Source organism: Mastacembelus armatus, chromosome 17 (assembly GCF_900324485.2).
Source record: "Mastacembelus armatus chromosome 17, fMasArm1.2, whole genome shotgun sequence".
Lineage (NCBI taxonomy): Eukaryota > Metazoa > Chordata > Actinopteri > Synbranchiformes > Mastacembelidae > Mastacembelus > Mastacembelus armatus.
Window position 1 is genome coordinate 11,530,895 of NC_046649.1, and position 23,684 is coordinate 11,554,578.

The 23,684-nt window shown below is 43.2% G+C and overlaps 4 protein-coding genes across 6 annotated transcripts; 3 read left to right on the top strand and 1 right to left on the bottom strand.

Annotated features, from left to right (window-relative positions):
* The first annotated feature begins 224 nt into the window (after window positions 1–224).
* Window positions 225–5,221, top strand: stap2a (signal transducing adaptor family member 2a). The gene is made up of 11 exons (XM_026313522.1): window positions 225–380; window positions 1,232–1,303; window positions 1,389–1,508; window positions 1,591–1,647; window positions 1,974–2,125; window positions 2,245–2,376; window positions 2,489–2,558; window positions 3,207–3,309; window positions 3,399–3,494; window positions 3,571–3,699; window positions 3,784–5,221. Exons 1-11 carry the CDS (start codon window positions 273–275, stop codon window positions 3,837–3,839), a joined length of 1,095 nt encoding a protein of 364 aa, XP_026169307.1. The 5' UTR covers window positions 225–272; the 3' UTR covers window positions 3,840–5,221.
* A 968-nt stretch (window positions 5,222–6,189) lies between these two features.
* LOC113134048 (semaphorin-4E-like) lies at window positions 6,190–12,955 on the top strand. 2 transcript variants are annotated; one of them, XM_026313249.2, is made up of 15 exons: window positions 6,190–6,596; window positions 7,550–7,864; window positions 7,997–8,142; window positions 8,792–8,854; window positions 8,937–9,035; window positions 9,140–9,239; window positions 9,339–9,449; window positions 9,590–9,741; window positions 9,907–10,085; window positions 10,207–10,363; window positions 10,529–10,751; window positions 10,868–10,983; window positions 11,128–11,285; window positions 11,365–11,417; window positions 11,596–12,955. In XM_026313249.2, the coding sequence occupies exons 2-15, from the start codon at window positions 7,756–7,758 to the stop codon at window positions 12,243–12,245; spliced, it is 2,316 nt and encodes a 771-aa protein (XP_026169034.1). In that variant the 5' UTR covers window positions 6,190–6,596; window positions 7,550–7,755; the 3' UTR covers window positions 12,246–12,955. The 2 variants fall into 2 exon arrangements, with proteins under 2 accessions (XP_026169034.1, XP_026169035.1); XM_026313250.2 differs by having other exon boundaries at window positions 7,550–7,861.
* On the bottom strand, window positions 12,909–18,067 carry cactin. 2 transcript variants are annotated; one of them, XM_026313246.1, is made up of 11 exons: window positions 17,722–18,067; window positions 16,887–17,156; window positions 16,451–16,790; window positions 16,252–16,347; window positions 16,022–16,167; window positions 15,707–15,869; window positions 15,037–15,151; window positions 14,675–14,867; window positions 14,367–14,489; window positions 13,755–14,122; window positions 12,909–13,605 (listed from the first exon to the last, which is right to left on the bottom strand). In XM_026313246.1, exons 1-11 carry the CDS (start codon window positions 18,027–18,029, stop codon window positions 13,115–13,117), a joined length of 2,613 nt encoding a protein of 870 aa, XP_026169031.1. In that variant the 5' UTR covers window positions 18,030–18,067; the 3' UTR covers window positions 12,909–13,114. The 2 variants fall into 2 exon arrangements, with proteins under 2 accessions (XP_026169031.1, XP_026169032.1); XM_026313247.1 differs by having other exon boundaries at window positions 16,451–16,769; window positions 16,866–17,156.
* A 654-nt stretch (window positions 18,068–18,721) lies between these two features.
* cdc34b (cell division cycle 34 homolog (S. cerevisiae) b) lies at window positions 18,722–23,373 on the top strand. Its single transcript, XM_026314193.1, has 5 exons — window positions 18,722–19,406; window positions 20,682–20,768; window positions 20,890–20,987; window positions 21,315–21,449; window positions 21,582–23,373. The coding sequence occupies exons 1-5, from the start codon at window positions 19,221–19,223 to the stop codon at window positions 21,790–21,792; spliced, it is 717 nt and encodes a 238-aa protein (XP_026169978.1). The 5' UTR covers window positions 18,722–19,220; the 3' UTR covers window positions 21,793–23,373.
* Window positions 23,374–23,684: the final 311 nt, after the last annotated feature.

Here is a 23,684-nt window from a genome sequence, read left to right on the forward strand (position 1 = left end):
CGTATAGCCCACCTGATTGTCATATTAATCCACATTTGCACAATTGCTCCTTTTTGCTCCATAAACATCTCTCTACCTTGGGGATTTATCCCCCAGCCATCCTATTTTTAAGATGAACAGCCACCCGTCTGGATGATCCGCCCGGACACAGCAGACTACACCAGCCAGCTGTTGGATTATTGCCACAGCACTATCTCATCAGGGAAGGCGTGTCACTCCCCGAATTACTCAGCGCCCCTTTGTCCTCAGTCGGTGCCCAGCCAGCTACACTCATGGCGGCTGCACCCGTCAGGCAGCGCTCCGGGCCAGGCGGATCCCGGGCGCAGCTCCCGCCCTGTTACTACGAAGGATACCTGGAGAAACGAGGACCGAAAGAAAAGGTATGTTGGCCCGATGCAGATCAAGTGCCATGTTGTTTCAGTGCATGCTGTAGATAGCGGTGGTCAGTGTGGGTGTGTGAATGAATTCACTGAAAACCGGCTGATCCCCCTCATTCCCAAAAAGCTGTCAACTTCCTTATTGTGTAGGAATGGGCGAGGCGAGCCAGTGTGGTAGTAGTGAGAATTATAGCGGATCACACATTTATGATCAGGTTTCGCAGGGGACTGACTATATCCAATAAATTATGAACGAATAGCGAATCGTTGAAACCCGCTTGCTGTCAATACCCTGCGTGTTGTTTCAGTCACATCATATTAACGATTTGGGCTGTATCCCTTAATAACTGGGCGTCTATTGCATGTCACAAATACTATGCCTACCAAGCATTCCCATCACCAGAGTTCAGTGCTGACTGAGAAATCCCCTTCTTTTGACATATTGTCCTGTGGAGCATTTTCAACCTCAAATACAAAGTTGCAGTGAAACTAAAAACAGGACTATTTTGAATGTTGTGTGTTTATATGTATAAATACAAGGTGATAACTGGAGAATGGGACACCCTCCCCCCAAGCCCACCCTCTCTCATTAGGCTGATTTTAATGCAATACAGACATGTAATGTGAGTCCGGCTCAGGTGCAGGTTATTGCAGTGATCCATGGCCACAGACTGACAGCAGCTGGGGCGCATGCACATTCCGTCTCTTGGGACAGGAAATGTGAGAGTGATAAAAGGGAAATATCCATTACACAAATGTAAAACCCAGCACAGTTGTTTCCACAGCAGCTTCTCCCTTCTTTTTCCTCACATCCTCTTTCTTTTTTCTGTTTTACTTATTTCCATCTGTGACAGGCATCTAGGCGACTGTGGACCTGTCTGTGTGGGAATTCTTTATATTTCTTCAATAGCGCCAAGGACACTCATGTAAGTTTCCAATTGTAATCATTTATTTTAATGCCCATCCTGGTCTGTTGATACCAAAACATATTTGTGTGTGTGTATGATCCAGTATGTGGAGAAATTGGACCTCAGTGGGTTTGTGTCCCTGAAGGATGACTGCACCAGGGACAGAAACCTTGAGGCAGCCAGGCTCATCCTCCGCATGAAGGATGGAGAAACCAAACTTACAGTAATGCCACTCAACACACACAGGCACACACATTAAAGCTAACACTGTTTGCAAGATGTAAAAATGCTGCTGTCTTTTCCAGGCACCCAACTTAGAATCAAGGGAGCTGTGGAAAGGTTTCCTCTACTCTGTCACAGATGTAAATATTCATTTATTCATTTCTTTTGAACACATGGATCTCAAAGTCAAAGTCAAATTTTGCTTTATTCTCAGTTCACATGTTGAGCATATACAAAGAACTGAACTTGCGTTAGATAAACTCTAATTCACTAAATGGTGCAATGTAAAAATACAAATAGATGATGCAAAATAAGCTAAGAAAAAAAATCAAGTGAAGTTAAGTAAAATAACATAAGACACATAGCAGCTTAGAGTGTGAAACCGGTGCAGTATATAAACAGTACAGGTATAATGGACAGTAGTGTAATAACTGTACATGTAATAACTAATTCTGTCCAATCACAGCTGAACGTACCGTCCTGTCTCACACTGCTGCCGGGCCAGCTGCAAATGCTGAAGGAGGTGGTGGACAAAGAAAGGTCCAGACGGAGAACTCGCACTCCCACACGTGCCCCTCCTTCACCTCTCTCCGTGCCTTTAGTAGGAGAGATCCCTGCGTGAGTTCTGTTCCCTGTTGGGTTGAGAGGATGTACCATAGCTAACAAAACTGTGCTACAATTACTGGTGTGTGTGCGTGCGTGCGTGCGTGCGTGCGTGCGTGTGTTTATTTGTGCAGCTGTTTTCGACCCGTGTCCCGAACAGAGGCTGAAGTCCTTTTAGAGAGACACCCAGACTGTGGCAACATGTTGCTCCGTCCTGGCAGAGATGGATGCTCACTGGCCGTCACTACTCGACAAGACCTCAACGGGTAAACACCTGCATCTGGCAGCAACATCTGGACACCACAGCAAACAGGCACCCCGTATTTCAGGAAGTGACACCAGAGCAAACTTTATATACTTTGTCTTTTTCTGCTCTAGCTCAGTGTTCAGACATTACCGTGTGACTCAGAGGGACCAAGGAGGTTATGTCATTGACGTCGAAAATCCTGTAAGTGTATAATATGTTTCAGAAGTTGGATTTATAAAATTCTATCCCAGTTCTTATTGTTTATATATATATTCAGTGGGATTGTATTTGTACACTGTGTCAGTGATGCATCAATCCAACATTTTATCCCATTACCTCTTATTATCACTTTCACATAAGGCAATATGATGCCTGGGATTGTCCTGACACTAAAAACCTGTCCTGACTGAATAAAGTGAATGCAAAAGCACTGAATGTAAAAATAACAATATTAAAGAAACTATTTAATGTGGATTGGTCACATCATGGCCAACACACATTCCACCTTAATACTGTTATTAAACTGTGGTGTTAATAATGCTAATAGTGGTAATAATACTGGTACTGATTCAGAACTGGCGTGCTGGATTGATGCATCCCTACCACTGTGTTAAATATTTAAAGAAATATCACCAGATTTGTAAAAAACATGACATGAAAATTTATATATATGTGTCTTCATACGCTTTCATTCATTCTTTAAATAAGCTTTGTGAATTTAGGAATTGGGAATGTGAGAGCAACTCAACACAGTAGATCTTGACACTGACAGTATGTGATGTCTGTATGCAGACGTCATTAATAAATTAGCAGCTTCAGGCATATAACTCAACAGGTTTCCTCTCACAGATTCCCTGTGCTACACTTCACGATGTGATTGATGCTCTGGTAGAGAAGACAGCAGGAACTCTACAGCCTTTCCTACTGGAGGAGCCATACGAGGAGAATATCAGTGAGGCTGATGTTTTTTATGCCGTTATGTGCCTTTTTTAGTCTTACAAGTAATCAGAGTCCAACTATGTACGTTGTTTGTGTCACCAGCCTATGTTTCTGCCAATGATGAAAATGGAGAAAAGATCCTCCACACTGCCCCCTCTAGCCCACTGCCAAAGGCTCCTGCCCTGCCTCCAAAACAAGGTTTGGCATTTTCATGTGAACCACATCCAGTCAGAGGCAGACAGCCGTAATGATCGCTGCTTTTCTTCTGCCTCAGATCGCTGGTCCAGTAGTCCAGTGTCCAGGTCTCCTGCCACAGACCGCCGTATCCTGACCTCACCAGTACCGGCCTCGCCCACCAACCCGATGAGACGACTAATTCTCTCGCCTTCACCTCTCGCACAGAGTGAGTAGATCTCTCTGGCTGCGGTCAGTCCTGTCACATTCTGTTTCAGCCCAGGCTATATATGTTCTTTTTCTTTTCCCACAGCGCTCAATGAGGAACTCAAAATGAAACTGGAGAAGAGACGTGCCAGTCAGGAGTGACTTATTTATAAGGAACAACTTTCTGACATAGCATACCCAATCTTCAGTGCCAAACCCCTGCTCACCACAGCGGTATACTCATCCTGTGCCTTTTAGGTGGAAGACAATGAACTACAAAGACTCTTTCTGCCTCTTTCTCTAAAGGAGCTACAGTATGTTCTGAGTTTGTTTTTTGGTCACTTCATAGCTGTTGGGCTTGACCTGTGTAAATGGACTCTGTCTTCTTATAGCTTCATGAGAGCAAGTGTGGCTGTTAAAACATTGGCTCAGATTTGTAAACCCTCACAAAGCACTGCTTGCCTTGATCGAGTAAAAATCCAGCAGTACTCTGACCACATGCATAAAGCTGTTTACAAACTGCCTGTGGGGGAAAAAATGGCAAAAACAACCAATGATTTTTCTTCAGAATACAGCCTACAAAAACTTTGAATCAATGTGACCGGCAGCTAAAACCTATCAGAGACCTGTACCAGACCACCAACTGAGCCTGATGTTTCCCTGCTGCTGATGTTACACTCCTGCAACACTGGAGACTATTTGAACAAACACAACACAGACTGTCAAGATCAACATCGGAGTAGCAAACTCTGACCTGAGACACTTTATCTACTGTGGTAGTAAAATAAGTCAGGCATACTCGGGTTTCAGCTGAGTAGATCTCTTCAGTCACTTCATTAACATGGCTGAAAATCCTGAATACAGTCAAGCTGAAACCTGCACAATCTCTGCCTGTTGCGTGCTATTTGTTAATGATAAGATATCAGTAATATATTGTTGATACAGTGACACTGCAGTGGCTTATTTGCCACTGAGCTTTAACTGTACTGTTGGTGCTTATTTTAAAGTGTTTCCTTATTCTCTGTTACTGTGTACGTGCTACTGAACTGCCTGGAAATTCCAGATGTTTCTGTTCCTCTCCAAGAAAATCAGTCTGCTGAATTCGTATACGAAGGTGCCCTCTAGTGGAATGGCTGCCAGCTTAAGGGACGCAAGCCTTAACAGCGCACATCTTTGGGTTTTAACAAAATACCACTTGGCATAGGTCAGCCCTTCTATGTTGCAGACTGAATCCTGCAAAGACTTTAGGCTCGATCACAGGATTTTACACCACACCCTACCTCTCTATGTTTAGTAACAAAATGAACATTTGTTACAGACCTGAAGGTGTTTAAAACAGTAACCATTTGTATTTCTACATTGGGAAAACTCATTGTGCTGTCAACTTGGCGTGTCCTTGCAGATTTGATGTGTCTGAGTTATAGTGGCAAACTGTGATCAGCTGACTCATACGTGTCTTTTAACACTGAACAGCTTCTTGTTTGTTTGTAGATGATGTCTTGTGTCTGTTTCGTTGCTATTAAAGAATAGTGTTTGTTAGATACTGAGGGCATTAAAACTGTTTTGCATGGATCTTAGTTACTTTGAACTGGAAGCTTTTACTTTCTCAAAAAAAAAAAATGCACCATTTCCAGTTGAAGAAGCTTTTAGTGGAAAGTCCCACTAAATCTGATGACCACATTAGAAAATACCATAATAATAATTAGACAGAATGCAATCAGTACTGTTTCTAAATATATTCCATAATTATGATTGTCTTTTTACCACAGGCAAAAGAGAAAAAAAATATGTCAGAGGTCCATGTTTTTATTGGCATCATAATTTCTACAATTGAAAAAGGACAGATATTCATATTTAGATAGACATGTCCTCATCTATAGGTGGTCAGTGATCACATTTCCTTCAGCAGGTACGGTAAAAATGAACCGTGTGAATTTAGCACATACATGTAAAGACCTTTTAGACCACTAGGGGTGGTTGAGACAAAGGGAATTATTTCTATGGGGGATCCATCAGCGCTCATCTTTGAATGTTTGTGCTTTATTTTTTAGAGTTTATTATGGAGGGTGTATTTTAGATGTCACACTTTCTTAGAATAATTTTCCTTAAATCTCATACATAATCAGCGTTAAAACAGCGTTAAATGACATTGTTTTCTTCAACAAAAACAAGGAGAATCGTTTATCTACTTGTTTGAAACCCTGACCAGCTCAGAAATATCTGTATGAGTACACAGTCCTCTTTCACTGGTTAATCTACAACATTCCCAACAACACTGATTCTACTTTTTTCTTTTTAAGTATGTATATAAGTTATTTTTTACTATTTGCATATTGTTTTTTTTTTCTTTAGAGTTGTGAATTAAGTGAAAACAGGGAAAATACTATAGTCTATATTGAAAAACAAGTTTAAGTTGATTTCCACACACATCCCTCTTATTGCTCCATCACATCCTTCACCTGGTCCATCCTGAATCACCTGTGACAGGAAGAGGTTTGCGGAAACAAAGCAAACGGGATCAGAAGAGAGAACCAGCCTCCGCCTCCTCGCTTTGAAGGAGGTAAACAAAGACCTGCGGGGCCGAGCGGAGCGGCGGCCATTCAGGTCGTTTTACCGCGCGGCGTGTTTGAGAGAGACGGTCTGCACAGAAGCTGGACAGTCGCTTTTTCTGCACCTTGCGCTGTTTACGACCACCGAGCCTGCAGGACTTCCTCTTACAAACCTAAAGCAAGCTGCAGGTTTCCGACCGCGAAGTTTCAGTTGCGCGCGTCTCTGTGTGTGTGTGTGCGCGTGTGTGTTGATTTAGAAATCTGGCGGTGTTGGAGAAACAGCTGCTGGGGGCATTTTGAAGGAAGCCTGTGCAGTCCGGGCCGTGTCGGGGCCGTGTCGGGGCCGTGTCGGAGCCGTGTCGGGGCTCAGGTAAGTGACTAACGTTGATTGGGTTTTTATGGCTAAGCTGCTGCACTTTGCTGCTACATCTGGCTCCGCTTCTGGGGACGTTTGAGCTAAAAGCTTATTAACCCGGGGTGAAAGAACAAATTCTACTTTATATAAACTTTTTAAAAAAGCCCCAGCTGGTGCTTTGTTAACTCAACAACTGACTTGAGGCTCATGTTCAGGGCTACGGGCTTGTTGTCGCTGGGAGGCATTTGGCGCATTCAGGGCGTTGAAGGAAGCTGACTTTGGCCCCGGGGCCAAATATGTGAAATATCAGAGCCTGCATTCTCTGACATGCTGCAGCTCATCACAAAAACACGGCGCACCTCTCTTGCGAAAGAAGCGAACACACACTGGACAGGTTGTAGTAACACAGCTGGATAAAAGCACTGAAACCTCGCAGCTGTTAGTCTGAGAGCAAAGTCATCAGCAAGCCCAGGCTGCTTCTTCTGGGGTAATGTTGAGTCAACACTTCCCTCAATGTGTGTGTGTGTGTGTGTGTGTGTTTGTGAAATGGCTCGTGCAACAGATCTGGTGCAAGTTTTCCTCTCTGATCTGCACCAGACTCTGGCACTCTCTGTGAATCTCTCATTGTGTGCTTGTGTTTGGTGCTGCAGGAGAGCTGAGGTTGACACCCCTGCACCCTGCTGAATGCCTTTCACAGCCCTGCATTAACATCACTATGGCACTGACAGAATTACTGCCGTCCTGACTTTAGTTCACTCTGCCCTTTCTGCCCATTGCTCTACTCTTTTTTTGTTTTTTGTTTTTTTTGGCTTTGTCTCTTTGTTTTTAACCCGTCTAAAATGCTTCTCCTTTTATATCACTTGGTGTCTTGTTTGGTGTTTTGCTAAACCTATTCTAAGCTTCTTTGGCTGTCGGGTCTGATGTTTGGTGATCTCATTGTGATGTCCATACAACCTTGTCTCTTTTAGCCAGTCCTCGGCTTTGTTTCTTTGCTCCGTGCCATCTATCTCGCCATGGACGGCCTGCTGAGTGAGGCCAGTAAAGGGGCCAGAGCCCTTCACTCAGCACAGACCTCAGCACGTCATAGATGCCACTTGCTGTCTGTCCCCCTGTATGACTGACTGTTAGAGAAACAATAAAACTTAAAAGTCATCTTAGCGAGAACAAAGGAGCCATGAGTCCGCTGCTGTCCCTCTGTGTCTTTTGGCTGCTGCCCCTGGTCTTGATGCTGCAAGAACACCCACCACTGGACCATGGTCCCCGCAGATCTGTTCCCTATGGTAGTGAGTTTTTCGTAACCTTGAGTTATAATGTGTCAACTCATGTTGTCTCATATGTTTTAAGTTTGACTGAGTGGGAACCAGATTTTTAAATAACTGCGGATGCTGGTTGAATCCGTCATATGCTGTCTGTAGGGGACAACGCTCACCTGTTTCGTGAGGAGGGTGTGTTCAACTACTCCACCATGCTGCTGAGAGAAGACCTGGACCTGCTTGTGCTGGGTGCCAGGGAGGCAGTGTATGCTCTCGACCTTAACGACATCTCCAAGAAACTTGCTTCAGTGAGGACACCTTTTGTTAACACTGATTCCATCTCAAAGCAGGACTAATACATTTTTAGCATGGGTATACTTTATAAATTTCTCATCAAAACTATCTTTGCCACAGGCTGCAAAGTTTTTAAGAACAAACCTGTGGATGAAGCCAGACTCACTGCCTCTTAGGCTTAAATCTGATCCAAACACGTTTTTTCTGTAAAACTGATCTTAATTTGTTATTTTCTTGTTACATCCACACGAAGAAAAAAAAAAAAGATGAAAAACAATGAGAGAAAATACATCATTTAAACAAACATTAATGTCTGATTCAGAGAAAAATCTCTCTCAGTTTCTAGATTCGTCATGCTGTGACTGCTGACCTGAAGCAGAGCTGCAGCGGTGCATGGTTGCTCAGAGCAGTAACAAAATTATTTATGTCACACAGTATGTCAGTGTGACGCTGTGGTTGGTAATGCCCCCACATCATGAGCAGTAGCTAATTTGTGCTCATTTTTGCATTTTTTGTTCGGAGATCCTGTTCATGCATTAATGGCAAAATGGTGTCATGCTGCCATCTCTCCTTTTCACATTTCATTTGCTTCCTTAGTTGCTAATGTTGCATTTACTCATCGGAGAAAAAATGAAAGTTTGTAACTTCTGTCACTTTATTTAGGTGAAATGGGAAGTGACACAACAGCAGAAAAGAGAGTGCAAAAACAAAGGGAAAGACCCTGAGGTGAGTCTCCTTAGTTCGTGCTCCTCAGATCTGACTGGCTGTTGAATCGATGTAGTCAATGCTTTTTTGAATGAATTTACAGGTGGAGTGTAAGAACTACATAAGGATTCTGCATAAGATGAAGGATAATAGGATGTATGTGTGTGGAACCAATGCTTTTGATCCAGTGTGTGATTACATGGTGAGACTAATTCAGATCCATATTTTACACTACAGCTTGACCTGCTGTAAGGTTTTTAACAGAATCCTGTGTGTGTACATGCATGTGTGTATGTGTGCGTACAGTCCTATGCAGATGGGAAGCTCACTCTTCAGAAGAAAGGAGAAGACGGCAAAGGGAAGTGTCCATTTGATCCTTTCCAGAAATATGCCTCCATCATGGTTGGTGAGTAACAATTACACTACAGTGTAAGAACTTGGACAAGAAGGTTTAATATATGAGGCTGTTCTTATTTGTATCTTTGTGTTTGCTGTCTTGTCCCAGATAATGACCTGTACTCTGCTACTTCAATGAATTTCCTGGGCTCTGAACCCGTCCTGATGCGCAGCTCCCCTGTCTCCATACGCACCGAGTTCAAGAGCTCCTGGCTTAATGGTAAGACGTAATAGATTGCAGGTTTTTTTAAGATTCTACATTAATGCAGACGTTTGACCCTACCAGTGTGAATTTTTTCATCTTGATTTGCTTTGTAGCTGAGTCGAAGTTGATGTTTTTTTTTCTGTGCTCTATGGCAGAGCCCAACTTCATTTCTATGGCTCAGATGTCAGAGAGCAAGGATAATGAGGTGGGGGATGATGACAAAGTGTACCTGTTCTTCAGTGAGACGGCTGTCGAGTGCGACTGCTACAACAAACTGGTGGTCTCCCGTGTCGCCCGTGTCTGCAAGGTGATAGTTTACAATGCAGCTCCACTCCCCAAAACAATAACATATTAACAGCACTTCCTCAGTTATGAGCATTCCACCTTTTCCGCTGCATAACTGTGCATCCTCTCTGTCGTTATGTTTTTCCATTGGACTCCTTGGCATTATGGTGTGTCCCTGTGCTCACAGGGGGATCTTGGAGGTCAGAGGACCTTGCAGAAGAAGTGGACATCCTTCCTAAAGGCCAGAATAGACTGTCCAGTGCTGGAGTCCCAACTGCCACACGTTATACAGGACTCTTACCGCTGGTGTGACCCCCAGCAGAACTGGAAGACCTGTTTATTCTACGCCATCTTCACGCCACAGTCGTACGTTTGAGTGAACAACCACAAAGGGAGGAGTGTCTCTCTCTCTTTAATGGCATTTGGCACACCACCGGGATCCCATTTTCTATGTGTGTGTGTGTGTGTGTGTGTGTGTTTGTTTCAGGGACACAGTAGGCCTTTCTGCAGTGTGTGCGTACCGTGTGTCCGACATCAGCAGGGTATTTGCAGAGGGGAAATACAAGACCCCAGTCCCCGTAGAAACCTCTTTTGTTAAGTGGGTGATGTACAGCGGAGAGGTCCCCGTTCCACGGCCTGGAGCTGTGAGTCCGCCCACTGTTCAGCATGTGTTTGCATGTGTTAGAAGCAACATCTCAAAAAGGCAACTTTTTATTATCATTTTTTTTGCCCAGGAGGAAGCAGATTCCTTTTATATTCTGACGCTGTTGTTCTCTCTTTTCGTTTTCCTTCCCGTCTTCCCTCACCAGTGTATTAACAATCAGGCTCATAAGGTGGGTATAACTCAGACTCTGGACCTCCCAGACCGGACCCTTCAGTTTATCAAAGATAGGCCCCTCATGGACCAGGCTATCCAGCCAATAGGAGAGAAGCCTCTGCTGGTGCATCGAGGAGCTACATTTACACGCATCATAGTGAGCAAAGTGCAGGCTGCAGATGGCGAGAAGTACCACGTGATGTATATCGGCACAGGTGTAACCACTGTCACTTCCTGTATACATTTCACTGCTGCTACTCATAACTTGGCGTTAGCGGTGTTTTGCCTGAGACCATATGTGTCATTGTGGGTTTCTATTTTACATGAAAAGAGGAGGGCACTGTGCTGAAAGCAGTGAACTACGATGGAGAGATGTTCATCATAGAGGAAATACAACTTTTCCAGCCTCCAAAACCAATCAAGATTCTAAAAATTTCTGATGTCACGGTAATTAATATCTACCATAGTCAGGTTATTGACTTATTCATTTAAAAATCACAGCTTCAGTGTATGTTCTTTGTATATTATGGTAAAGCATCTACATTAGTGTCATGGTTGTGTGTCTGTGTGTGATGAATCCTATGTGGATAGGGTCAGCTCTATGCAGGCTCTGACTATGGAGCAGCACAGATACCACTGGCCACCTGTGAAAGGTCCTTATCCTGTGTGGACTGTGTTCTAGCCAGAGACCCATACTGTGGCTGGGACAGAGTTGTTGGGAAATGTGTTAGCCTTTCTAATTCATCAAGGTAAGCAGCTGCCCAGACATATATAGCAAGTAGTGGTGATATCTGTTCTTAATTTCAGTTATTTTATCTTCTCCTTTAGAGATCTAATCCAAAGTGTGAAAGAAGGAAATGCTACTCTGTGTCCAGATACTGGTGAGTTACTTTTAGCTAAAGTGTGATTGGTTCAAATTTAGCTTTTGAGATTCGGAATACAGCTGAAAATGGCAGGTTTGACCCATTTTCCATTTCTAAAACTTGAAAGAACAATAACTGAGTTCAACACTGGGTTATCAAAATGAAAATACTAATGTGACGAACCTTTTATTTTCAGATCCTGTTAAACCCATGAATTGCTCCATCTGGCCGGGCGGCAACCTGAAGCTCAGTTGCCCTTCGCCTTCTAACCTGGCACAGATCAGGTGGCAGCTAGACAGCCACCCTCTGATCCCTTCCGCACGCTTTCAGCTACAAAAAGATGGACTGCTCATCTTCAATGCTTCAGACAGCGATGCTGGTCGGTACCGCTGCCAGTCTGTGGAACGCTCCAAAACCGATGAGTACACAGAAACAGTGGCTGTGTACCATGTCAGAATAGCCCCAGCAGGCTCTGGCAAGAGTGGTCAGACGTCTTCGCAGACTCAGGAAGGCCCTTCCATAGTTGGACTGCAAGCTGCAGTTGGGCTGCTTGTAGTTGCTCTTCTTGCCCTTTTGGCCTGGAACTTTTACAAAGGCCACCTACCTCTGCCCTGTGGTAAGAACAATGGGGGACAGCCCTATGAGGAGAGGGGCCTGAATTCTCACATTACCTACCAAGAGGCAGGGAGGCCTGCAGAAGACAAGCCCCTGGTGTCAGGCAGAGACAGCAGCAGTAATAACAACCATGCCAGAGCAGAGGCAGCATCCAATAATGCAGAGGAGAATAATGCCCCAAAGGTCAATCTTCCATCTCTGCAGTACATTGATGATGAGTCCGAAATTTGAAGAAAAAAAAAAAGAAAAAAAACACTTTATCGAGCACTGAACAGATAAATGCGAATATCCCAAACCTCTGGGAAAACTACTGGATTCATTGGTTTATCTGTAACATTGTTAATTGAAATCTCAGCTTTTACAGTATTAACTGCAGTTCAGAGTCTGAAACCATTCCAAGTGGTTGAAACCTCATGAGGGCATAAAGACCAAAAGGTAAAATAGGTTGACACTTGAATTTCTGCCTTGATTTTTGTTTTACAGTTGAGCTAATCTTTGAAAGTTTGTTAGTTTCCTACTAATTGTTGTAAATTTCAATGTTGGTATCTTGCAAACACCGAAATTATTTTCACAGGGAATGTACAATAATTGAAATTGAGCCATTTTAATTTTAACCGCTAGTTCCTAAGATTTAGTTTCACTATGTGACACCTTGTCTGCCTGGTGTGTGCTGTTTGCCTGCATCTTAATAGATCAAACTGCTTTTACTAGTTTCCTGCAAGACTGGACTTGCTGAAATGTGACAAAACAAATATAGAAGTTACCTGTGGTTATGTACGTTTGTCTTTGTAAATCCAGTTTTCAGATGTTGATTTTTAGACTATCTCTGAAATGAAATGTTTTAGTCTAGTGGTCACAGCATACAACCATTAACCTGTGGCAGCTTGCAACAAATAAAAGAGGGAGGGGGGGAAACTTTAATAAACAACTTTCAAACTACATAAAATTGGCCTTCTCAGGCCACAGCAGAGAGTGATTTGTATTTTTAGCAAACTGCTTTCCTGCAGGAACAGCTAAGACAATTTATTAAAGCACATTGACTGTACAGTCTGTGTAACAGCACACTGACTGTGCTCCTCATCCATCCTGGAATGTGGTCTCTATCTCCTGTAGCGATACCTCTTGAAGTGGAACCACAGCTGGAAGATCCCATTAGCGAACTGACAGCGGAAGCCGTGTCGATGCGAGTACTCCCACTCCCTGTTTACAATCTTGAAGGCAATGTCTTCGTAGGGAGGGCCAGCATGGAACCGTAAAATCCCAAAGTCCTTGTTGTCGGGACTGGGCTCGAGGAAGTACTGTGGAGTTGAGCGCTTGTCGATCAGGTCCGGATAGAAGATGTTGAACTTGTAACCCTGGACGATCTTAGGCGGAGGGTTGTCGAAGTCGTAATGCGTCTGGTTGTACTTGTTCCACTCGAAGCCCGTGTGGACCCTGTTGAAGAAGCGTGGTTTCCTGGGGCGGTATTTGTCCGCCCACAGGTACATCTTCCCTGTGACTGGGAACTCCACGCTAAACTGGGCCTCGTCATTGCCCATGCCCTCTTTGGCACGACGTACAAAGGCGTCCTCTGCACTTTCGTTGGCATCGCCTGCAAAAAAGCATTTAAAAGGCAACAGTGAAGTGACAGATTTATAACACATTTAGAAATGAACTGTAAGGTTTTCTACTGCTTAATCTTGAAATGTAAAATATGTATTTTGGTGACTGATGTAGAAACTTTGTGCGTTAATCTTGTACCAGTGACTTGTAGCTGTCTGCGTGCTAGCTGCAGCCTGTGAATGTCCTCTTCTGGAGTGATCGTGTGTGTGTCCAGCGGCAGTTCGGAAGACATGAGCAATGTGGGGCTGTAGCGCCCCGAGTCGTACTCTGCCTGGCTCTGCTGGATCAAATCCTCCTCCGTCAACACGGCCTCCACCACCTCCCCCTGGTCCTCTTCGTCCTTCTTGTCACCCTTTTCTCCTCCATCTTCATCTTGGTTTCCAGATGTTGATGGGCCTTCATCCTTATCTTCTCTTTCTCTGCGGTTTTGAGTAGAGGATAAAAATGAAGACGTGCCAGGTTCTTCTGCCATGGTCTCTGGAGTTTGCCCTCTTGCTCTCTCCCTGCTGTTAGAGTAACATTTGGGGGTTAATGTCTTTAACTGCATCCAAAAGTATCTTTAGATATTTTTTTTAAAGGTTAAAATATACATCCTCAAAAGAAATACTGAAGTGAGAAATACAGTATTGTGAAATGACCTGGTTTTTAGGTCACTGTCACCAAAAATACATACAATGCCTCAGCCACCAGGTCTGCAGTTACACGATGTGTGTAGTGTGTGTGTTTTTTTTTTTTTTTGTGATAACTTACTCCTCTTCCTCACTCTGCGGCTCTTCTTTGATGATGGGGAACAAAGGTTCACTTTCCACTCCCTGTTCCTGTTTAAGCTTAAACAGCTTCTGACGCAGCACATCCTGGTGTCGCTCTCTCAACCTGTGATGAAAAAATTTGGTTTGAGTTTGACACTCACATTTCCACTGGCTGCCAAGATACATTAAGTAAGATGGGTGTAACTTGGCACATTACGTTTAAAGAGAGTATGTGCTGAAGCAGCATTAAGACCAGTCACTTCAATTAAGACAAGCTAGAAAAGCAGTGGGTGTGTCGTGCAGTCGTACCTGGCTCTGGCCATGTAGACTTTGACTTGCTGCAGCAGGCTCTCCCAGTAACCGATATCAAGATTGGATCCTCCAGCCCGAATCTTCGCCTCAATATTCAGGTGCAGCGCCTGCAACTGGCTGTATGTCTTTCCTTTGAACACGGTCTGCACGTCAGAGCTCACAGCTGTGTTGATGCCCTCACGACGATCACCTAAAAAATAAATAAATAAACAGTTTGAGCAGGGCTTCCTGTTGCATGTGCTGTATAAAACATGGCAGTATTAGTCAGATGAGCACAGCTGCAGCTGTGGCAACAGCAGAAGATGTAGAGGACTTTGGTATAACTACTGTATGACTTTAACATGAAGAAAGTGACGTACCTGGTCCTTTCCCAGAGGCCTCCAGTTTTCTCAGTTTGCTGATCTCGTCTTCAGTGATGGTTGTCATGTCTCTCCAGAAGTCCACATTCTTACCTTGCTCCAACTCCATATACACCTACCAGTAAAACAGCACTCATATAGTGAGCCATATACAGACAGAGCTCATTTAAATAATTACAATTATTAAGGAACTAATAAAACATGGGCTCTACCATTTATAGGCTCAAAACATCTCTAATTGCCTGCATATGTCTGTTGTGACACATTCCTAAAATACTGGGATTAAGTGCCCCTTAGTGGTAGTTAGACAGAGGGACAGACATACCTCGGGATACTAGGATGAATCTGCTGAAACAGTATGCAATTTGAATCAAATCACATAGAATTCTAAATGTAATGGCTTTAATTTGCATAAATAATGTTGAATTGCTGTGTTACTCATTTTCTCATTTCACAGTGAGATACTTTCCAAACTCAATTTCAACAGGTGGTCAGTTTGCTACATTGACTACACAGTACTACACATTTCTGACAGGTTAAATGCAACTTCATATTTTTATACTTTCATGAAACTTAAAAGAAGCAGAAATCTTTAAGATGCTTTTCTCCTTGTTAGTACATTACCACGTTTCTAGTTAGTCATATAACGTTCATGAATGTAATCACACACCTTAATGTCCTCCAGCAGGTCATCCATGTCTGTAACTGTTAGCCCATTAAGAAAGGTATAGGGTTCATGCATCTCCACAGCAAGATCGTCATCCTCTGCACTGATGTACTTCGCTAAAAGGTCAATGGGCTTGGCACGGCCATCGCGGATTCGAATCTTAGACCTGCAATGAGAGCATGCGTGGGTGTGTGAAACTGCTGTTGCAGAAGCCTGAACGTTACTGGACAAAGCAATAACATCATACAACGAAACATGACATGAGATGGGAAGGCGGGACTGCCAGCTGGGCTAAAGAAATTGCAGATGCAAACTAACCGTAGTTTGGCCTGCTGCAGATGGAAGTTGTCTTCCTGTTCAGCCCAGGTCTTGAAATGCTCTGCTTCCTTTTCCCTCTGCAGCATCTCCAGCTCCGTCTCTCTCATGGCCTTTTCTCGCTCACGTTCCAGACGAAGCTGTTTGACCTAGATAAAGGCAGTTTGTTAAGTAATATATTCCTCGTAACATTTTGCTGCCACAGGAAAAAAACACTAGCCCTCTGCTCATACCTTCTGCAGTTCCCGGCGGTTCTCCTCCTGAATACGTTTGTTCCTTTCTTTAAGCTCTTTTTCTCCCAGATGGCCAATACCTTTCTTATCCAATGCCTGGAAAAATAAAGAAACTTAGCGGAGACACAGTATTTAAGCCAAGTTATACCGTGTGTTATTAAGTTAATAAGGAGTGATTTCAAACTCCTCTCCAGCTCACCTTCTGCCATTTGAATGTGCCTAATAAGTTGTTGTCACCAAAGGGATTGTCTGCATTGGTGTATCCCATGTACTCCTCACTCCAGCCCATCTTCTCCCTCCTCTTCTTCTCCTTTGCTTCCTTCTTTGACAATCTTCTGGCCCTCTTCTCCTCTGGTGTCTCCAGGGCTTTCATCATCTCTTTTTGTTTTTTTCTTTCCTCCTTCTCTTTGACCTCACGACTCCCGTGATCAGACCCCGAGCTATCAGACGACTCGGGCGAACTGGAGTGCTGCCTCCCTCTATCTCTGTCAGCCCTCTCTCTGCTTCGCTCACTCCTTCCCCGCTCTCTGTTTTCACTCCTTCCCCGCTCTCTGTTTTCACTCCTTCCCCGCTCTCTGTTTTCACTCCTTCCCCGCTCTCTGTTTTCACTCCTCCCCCGCTCTCTGTTTTCACTCCTCTTCTTTTGCTCTTGGCTTTTCTCTCTCTCTCTGCTGCTGCTGCTCTTCCACCTCTCTCTACCTCTGTCCGACTCCATCTTATGTCTCTCTCGGCCTCTGACTGGACTCCCCCTGTCAGCACTTCTTCGCCGTCTTCTTTCTCGATCACTGCTTTCATCACGGGAGTCAGATGTGGACTGGGACCTTCCCCTTCTTCTATCTCGAGATGCCCCTCTCTGCTTTCTCATTTCCTCTCTCCTCCTATCTTTGGGATCATCTGAATCAGAACTAAGAGGAAAAAAAGTGATTTATTAAATTTTTTGCTCATTGATGGACACTTTTTTATTTACTATTCACCAGTGGAATGTCAACACTAATGTCAGCTCTAATGGAGAACATATAAAGAGGCCTGAATGGACAAACCCATGCTCCTCAGTCTCATCCAAAACTCAGATGTACCAGGAACTCCTTGACAAATTGCAAGAGTTAACATTTACATAGAGGTCTGCCATGTATTTTTATATTTGGACTGGACATTGGATCCTTTTCTACAGGTTATACAAGACTATGGTCAGTGAAAAACTAGACTGAGCAGCATCTGGAAAGAGGAAAGTCCTCATGTACATTGTCCAGTGCCGTGATTCACCCCGACTACTTTACTGTGCGGTGCCTGGCACCACACCACAGGGACTGCCTTTTAATTCTTTCTTATAAATATAGGCAGTTCTTATTTTAAGCTAACACAAGTAGTACTTATTTTACTGTATTTGAATCCAGCCAAAAAGTGTCTATGATTCTATAACCTGTAAATCATTGCAACACCAATATTAACACCAAAGCCAAAGTCAGTTACCTGGATGATCGCCCCCTCGACTTGCTCTGGGGACGGTGATGTAGTCCTCGCCTCTTGTCGCTCTCTGAGCCGCTCCTGGAGTCTGCCCGGTCCCTGTGTAGAGGCCGACGTCGGTCAGGAGACCCAGCGCCGGAGTCCCTGCTACTGGACCGTCTCCGGCCCCGAGCGGTTCTTTTCGTGTCAGCCGAGCGACTGCGGCCTCTCCTTCCCTCTGGAGAACGAGACTTGCTCGCTCTGGGCCTGTTCCGCCGATCCCTGCTCCGACTTCTGGACTTGGACCGGGACCGACGTCGTGATTTCGAACCCATCACAAACTTTCTGTCAGTACGGGGGCCAAGTGGGGACAGCGTCGCGTAAATACGACGTGACAAAAAAAAAACAGAGTTTTATGTCCCCACTGTGTAAACACGGCGTGCATATTTCTAAAACATTTAACAAAATACATAAACAGTCAGGTATTTGTAATTCACATATCAACAACAAAACAAGAAGCTAAGTTGTCTGATTTAAAACTAATTAGTCAGGCAACAAAAAGTCACATTAAAGAGGGCTTTCCGCAATATGGCGCTTATTTAAGACGTCATAATATAGCACGCTAAATAAAGGAGAAATAAATATCTATTGTTTAGCTGCAGTTTTTACAGCACATTGAGTATTCAAGATCACGTTAACACAATTGACATGTGTGATTATGTTAATACAATTCAGAGTGAAAATAGGTCAGTGTAGCTTTTCAGAAACAAACATTTTCGTTACGTTTGGCAACTGGGAAATGTAGTTCTCCGAGTTGACTCTTAAATTAAATGTTCAAGAGATCGTTGTCACAACTAGCCCAGTTCTCCTTGGTTACAAGTTTATTTTCTATGACCAAGTAACTGTATACACAGTTTCTGAGGTTCTTGATGGTTTTCTGTGGAAAGAGTAATGTTTACAGTTAGCAATTGGACTACAAGTACCAGACAACACAGGGCGCCATTGCATGTTTTAAAGGGGAGTCTTCACAAACATTCTTCTTTGCCCAGTCTCCTGTTAGGGCGTTATCAGCTACGTTTCTGTTATGCTTGGAGTTGTTTTATTTACAGACCAACAGGGGTGTTTTCTTTTCTAACTGGGCTCTCGGAGGGAGGTAGAAACTATTCGCGCCACCAAGATTGACTTGAGTAGCCCGGGGAGGTAACGTTAGATCTTGTTAGCTAGCTTACCTCGGTTAGCTGCTACTACTAGATTTACAGCTTACACCCGGGGGTAGATCCACCAAAGCTCAACCGGCTGCTCGGCCACAATGATAGTTTGTTCACTTCACCTCTTTCTGGCCACTGACATTGGTAAATAATTAACACCACTGTTGTGCGAAGCTCGACTCGTTTGGCCTGTTTCATTGTCTCTGAGCATCGGGAAACACGCAGGTTGTGCTTTTCGGTGGGTTGGTTAGTTAGGCTGACTTAACCCAAAGCCTCAGCTGTCGACTCCAGCTAATCTGGGAAGCTACCTGGACAAGCATGGCGCAACACGACCCGTCTCATGTAGCCAGCTCACAGAAAGCACTCATGCTGGAAATGAAGAGTCTTCAGGAGGAGCCTGTCGAGGGATTCAAAATCACACTGGTGGACGAGGCTGATTTATACAACTGGGAAGTGGCCATTTTTGGGCCCCCGAACACTCATTATGAAGGGGGGTATTTTAAGGTAAGCACACCCATAGAATTGGATAAGTTGGCTGTCTAACAAAGAGAAACTGTCTTTGGCACATCTGGCACCTCCGGAAGTCCCCAAAATACCGTTGCCGCATATCATAACAGCACTCACGATAGGCTGATTTAAGAAAACACCAAAGGAACGAACAATAACGAGTTTCTAAAACTTGTTTAAGCCAGATGACTTTTTGGAGTCCCATACCATCTATTGCCTCTAACCTCGGGATGCAGGAACAGTTGCTGAGAAAAAATATCACGGTTTGACGATTATCACAACTATTATGCATTCATTAATGTCACAACACTACTACTGTATAAAATTACACGAACACTCATTAGGTTTTAAAGTGTTATTCATTGAAGCCTTGTTAAACAGAAATAACACAATAACCACATAATACAGCACAAAATAATAATGACAAACAAATGTCTATCTCCCCCTTTGGAATTAAAGGAAGGTGACCTCTGCTCTGTAAACACCTGTCAGTCTTTCCCAAATGGCAATAGGTCACAAAATGATTTAGTGTTTTCAGTTTGTGTATTCTTTCTACTTTTCTTTGGGACCTGAGGTAGAGCAGCTACTGCCTGGACGTCTACAAGCTCCTGATGTTATGTTAGTTTTTTACTCCTGGCATATTAACTTACAAAGCCATTAGGAAGCAATAAGATATAACGTTAAATGTTTACTGACAAAGGTCTTGAGCAGACTACATGCTGTCTGCCATAGACTGTTACATGCTGCTTAGTTTATGTTGCACTGAAAGCCCATCTCTCATTGCTACAGCATTGATTGACACATTTATATTTAATTCCCTACAACCTCCAAAGTTTCATTAAGTAACTTGGCATGTAAGTTAACTTAGTTGTCATGTGTTACCTTTATGGGGGGGGGGCTGATCCCACAGGTGCTGCATCAAATTTGTTGTATTGGTTCCTTTAGCAGCAACTTTTTTTATGGTACGTTTTTCAAAATGGTGATCTGTCATCTTCAGTGACCAGGGCGTCACTGAAGATGATCAATCTGCCATAATGTACCATGCAGTGAGACATTTACTCCCTGTAAAATATTAGGCCTTGCTCCAGAGCTTTCAGTCATTTGAGAAGATGGAAGCGGTGCATACATTTCTAATCAATATTCACAAAGAAACAACATTTACTATTAAGGAGACCACTTTAACAACCACACCCTCAATAACAGTCAATATCAGATGTGATTTTGTAGTAATGCGGTGCACAGCTACAAATTAAGGTCTGTTTTGTTTCCAAGGCCCGGATCAAGTTTCCTATAGACTACCCATACTCCCCACCTGCTTTTCGGTTCCTCACCAAGATGTGGCACCCCAACATCTATGAGGTATAGTGTCAAATATTAGTATCTTGGTTGTGTTTGTGTGTGCTTTTATTGATGTATATAGTTTAAGAAGCTGTCCTGTGGTGGTCACATGATGCACGTGAGTTGATTTCCTACTTTTCAGAATGGAGATGTGTGTATTTCTATATTGCACCCGCCAGTGGATGACCCACAGAGTGGAGAGCTGCCTTCAGAAAGATGGAATCCCACCCAGAATGTCCGGTTAGCTGTTCTCCCTCACTATTTCTCTTCATATAGTTCTCCTTTCTGGGTACCTCCCTGCATTGTCCTTTCTTTGCCAAAACAAGTTTAACTGTTCAGTCATAAATTCTACCTATACAAAAGCAGTAATATTTAAATTGCAAGCAAAATTCAAACTTAGAACTTTCTTGCTGTGAAAAGGTGCTAACCACTGCCCCACTGTGCCACCCCCAAAAAATAATTTATTTCATATTTAAAATGACCATCTCACTAATTTTGCGAGGATGATTTTTGTGACTGTGTTTTAGGCTTCTGTGACTTGATCCTCACATTTGTGTTTGCTTCCAGGACCATTTTGCTAAGTGTGATTTCGCTACTGAATGAGCCAAACACCTTCTCTCCTGCTAATGTGGATGCCTCCGTCATGTATCGTAAATGGAGGGACAGCAAGGGCAAAGACCGGGAGTATGTAGAGATCATCAGGTGAATTCTCACACATAATACATAAAAACTACTTTCCTATAAGAGTACGCCAAATTTGAAAAAGCTCCCTTTGAGCAGTCCTTGTATTATCTATGTATCTTGATGTATATATTTTTTTAATATCTCTCTCAGGAAACAGGTTTTGGCTACCAAGGCAGAAGCTGAGCGTGACGGCGTCAAAGTTCCCACCACACTGGCTGAGTACTGTGTGCGCACACGTGCCCCGGCCCCAGACGAAGGCTCTGACCTCTTCTATGACTATTACTATGACGATGATGATGTAGAGGGCGGGGATGGCGACTGCTGCTACGATGAGGATGACTCAGGCAATGAGGAGTCATGACGTGCTTTTTGACAGCATCCCCACACTTGCTGACAGATGCTACCCCCTTTTTTCTTCCTGGGTCGCCAGATACTCTAGGTCTACAAACCGAGAAAGATTTGAAGCTTCCCACTTTTAAACCAATGAAATGAGCTGTTTTTCCTCTGACGTCTTTATGGAGGTAGAAATCGATGCACCAATTTAAAAGGGTCCAACTTAGTAAGATTTGAACCAGCACAAAATTGCAAAGTTTTCATCACCAAAAACCTTACTTTTAGAGAATAACTTTATCTAAACTATTACTTAATCCTACTGAGTTTCTCAGGCCCCTTTGCAGTAAAAGGTATTGTGGGGTTATTACCACTGTCAACAATAGCAACATTTGCACTGATGCAAACAGTTCCAAACTTCTTTCGTCCTCTCTCTTGCATATCTTTATTTCCCTAATTGTAACCAAGTGTTGCTCAACAGTAGTTGGTTTAAGTGACTGACAGACAGTTGAGGACATCAAGCAGTGTACCGCAATACATCAGATCTGACATGTCCAAATTTCAGTGTCTCGCTTGAATAGGACAGGATATGAATTGTCATGGGACGGTATTGTAAAAGTCCTTGTGCATGCCGGAACACGTTCAGAAGCATTTTGTCTCTTGCCGGTGAACTGTTTGCCTGCATCGTAATCTGTTTTCAGCCCAGTGACAACATAGACTTAAGATGATGGAGGACTGTCTGAAGGAGCATCTTCTGAGTCAGTTGGTCAAAGTCCTCATGTGAACATTTTTGCTAACATGAAATCGATCTCTGCTGTGTTTATTCTGGTTACCGCTGGATGTGTTTCTTTGTCACTGAGTGTGGAAGTATGCTATTTGAAGTAGTTAAGATTTAAGAATCTTACAGAATGAACATGTTTTGTAAAGGGGCAGAACTTATTACTGATCAGAATTATTTCTCCTGAGGTTTGCTCACTGAGTGACTTAAAGGACCCAGAGACCTAAAGCAGTGTAAAAGAAAGCCCCAAACATTTTATGACTGTCTATTCCTGTCTTTGTTTGCAAGCTTTGATATTTTAGTCGCTTTTCTTGGCTAGATGTGTTTGTAATCTTTGCTTGGAAATTATTTATGTGATGAGATTATTAGTTTGCATAGGCAAGGAAAGGTGTCTGTCAATGTCAAGGAGCATCAGTCAGGATTATCAACATTTTTCAGCCCCAGAAGTGAAAAGAAGGCCACAATGTTTTATCTTAATTTCTGTGTTTTGTTGTAGTTGAGAGTGAATGAATGGGCTTTGTTATTATTTTTAGACAGTATGAGTGTCTTGTGTGTATTTTTGCATCAGCAATATTGATTGTTTCATTTACTTAAATTGGAACGTCATACAGAATTTCTCAGGATAATGATTTACACACAACAAAACAATTAAGACAAGCAACTATTTTCCTCTTTAGGTGGTCTTCAGCGTTGGTTTACAGCTTCAACAGGAACCATAAATGATATGCACATGTAGCTGTATGTCAGACGATCACCGTGTTTTGTTCAGCTGTGCTCATTTTTTATTTTCAGCTATTTAAAAGTGAAAAATAAAGACTTATTGGGGAAAAAATACACATTTATTTAAGTACCAGTGTATGATGAGATTCACTAAGAAAATGATCAATTCAGGAAAGTTGCCACTGCTGCATTCATATTTGTGCAGGAATTCTGGATACTTTCTTCACAGCTCAACAGTCATGACCAGTTTTGTTGTAGTTTTTGGTTGTTTTTAGCTAGCTAATGTGACTGTTTATACCAGTAACTCTTGTTTTGTCTCTCGTCTATATTGTATGCATTTCAGTCTGATGCCCTCTTACCCCAGTTGTGATAATATTTTTGTTGTAGAGTTTGATCTCCCGTAAGAAAAGCTGTTTACTAGGAAC

Coding starts and splice junctions, on each gene's coding strand:
- LOC113134048 (XM_026313249.2), top strand. CDS start 7,756: ATGAGTCCGCTGCTGTCCCTCTGTGTCTTTTGGCTGCTGCCCCTGGTC. Junction 9,036..9,139: donor ATCCAGTGTGTGATTACATG/GTGAGACTAATT, acceptor GTGTGCGTACAG/TCCTATGCAGATGGGAAGCT. Junction 10,984..11,127: donor TAAAAATTTCTGATGTCACG/GTAATTAATATC, acceptor CTATGTGGATAG/GGTCAGCTCTATGCAGGCTC.
- cactin (XM_026313246.1), bottom strand. CDS start 18,029: ATGGGTTCGAAATCACGACGTCGGTCCCGGTCCAAGTCCAGAAGTCGG. Junction 14,490..14,674: donor GTCTACATGGCCAGAGCCAG/GTACGACTGCAC, acceptor TTTTCATCACAG/GTTGAGAGAGCGACACCAGG. Junction 13,606..13,754: donor CAGACAGCTACAAGTCACTG/GTACAAGATTAA, acceptor GCTTTTTTGCAG/GCGATGCCAACGAAAGTGCA.
- stap2a (XM_026313522.1), top strand. CDS start 273: ATGGCGGCTGCACCCGTCAGGCAGCGCTCCGGGCCAGGCGGATCCCGG. Junction 1,648..1,973: donor TCCTCTACTCTGTCACAGAT/GTAAATATTCAT, acceptor GTCCAATCACAG/CTGAACGTACCGTCCTGTCT. Junction 3,700..3,783: donor GCCTTCACCTCTCGCACAGA/GTGAGTAGATCT, acceptor CTTTTCCCACAG/CGCTCAATGAGGAACTCAAA.
- cdc34b (XM_026314193.1), top strand. CDS start 19,221: ATGGCGCAACACGACCCGTCTCATGTAGCCAGCTCACAGAAAGCACTC. Junction 20,988..21,314: donor AATCCCACCCAGAATGTCCG/GTTAGCTGTTCT, acceptor GTTTGCTTCCAG/GACCATTTTGCTAAGTGTGA. Junction 21,450..21,581: donor GAGTATGTAGAGATCATCAG/GTGAATTCTCAC, acceptor TATCTCTCTCAG/GAAACAGGTTTTGGCTACCA.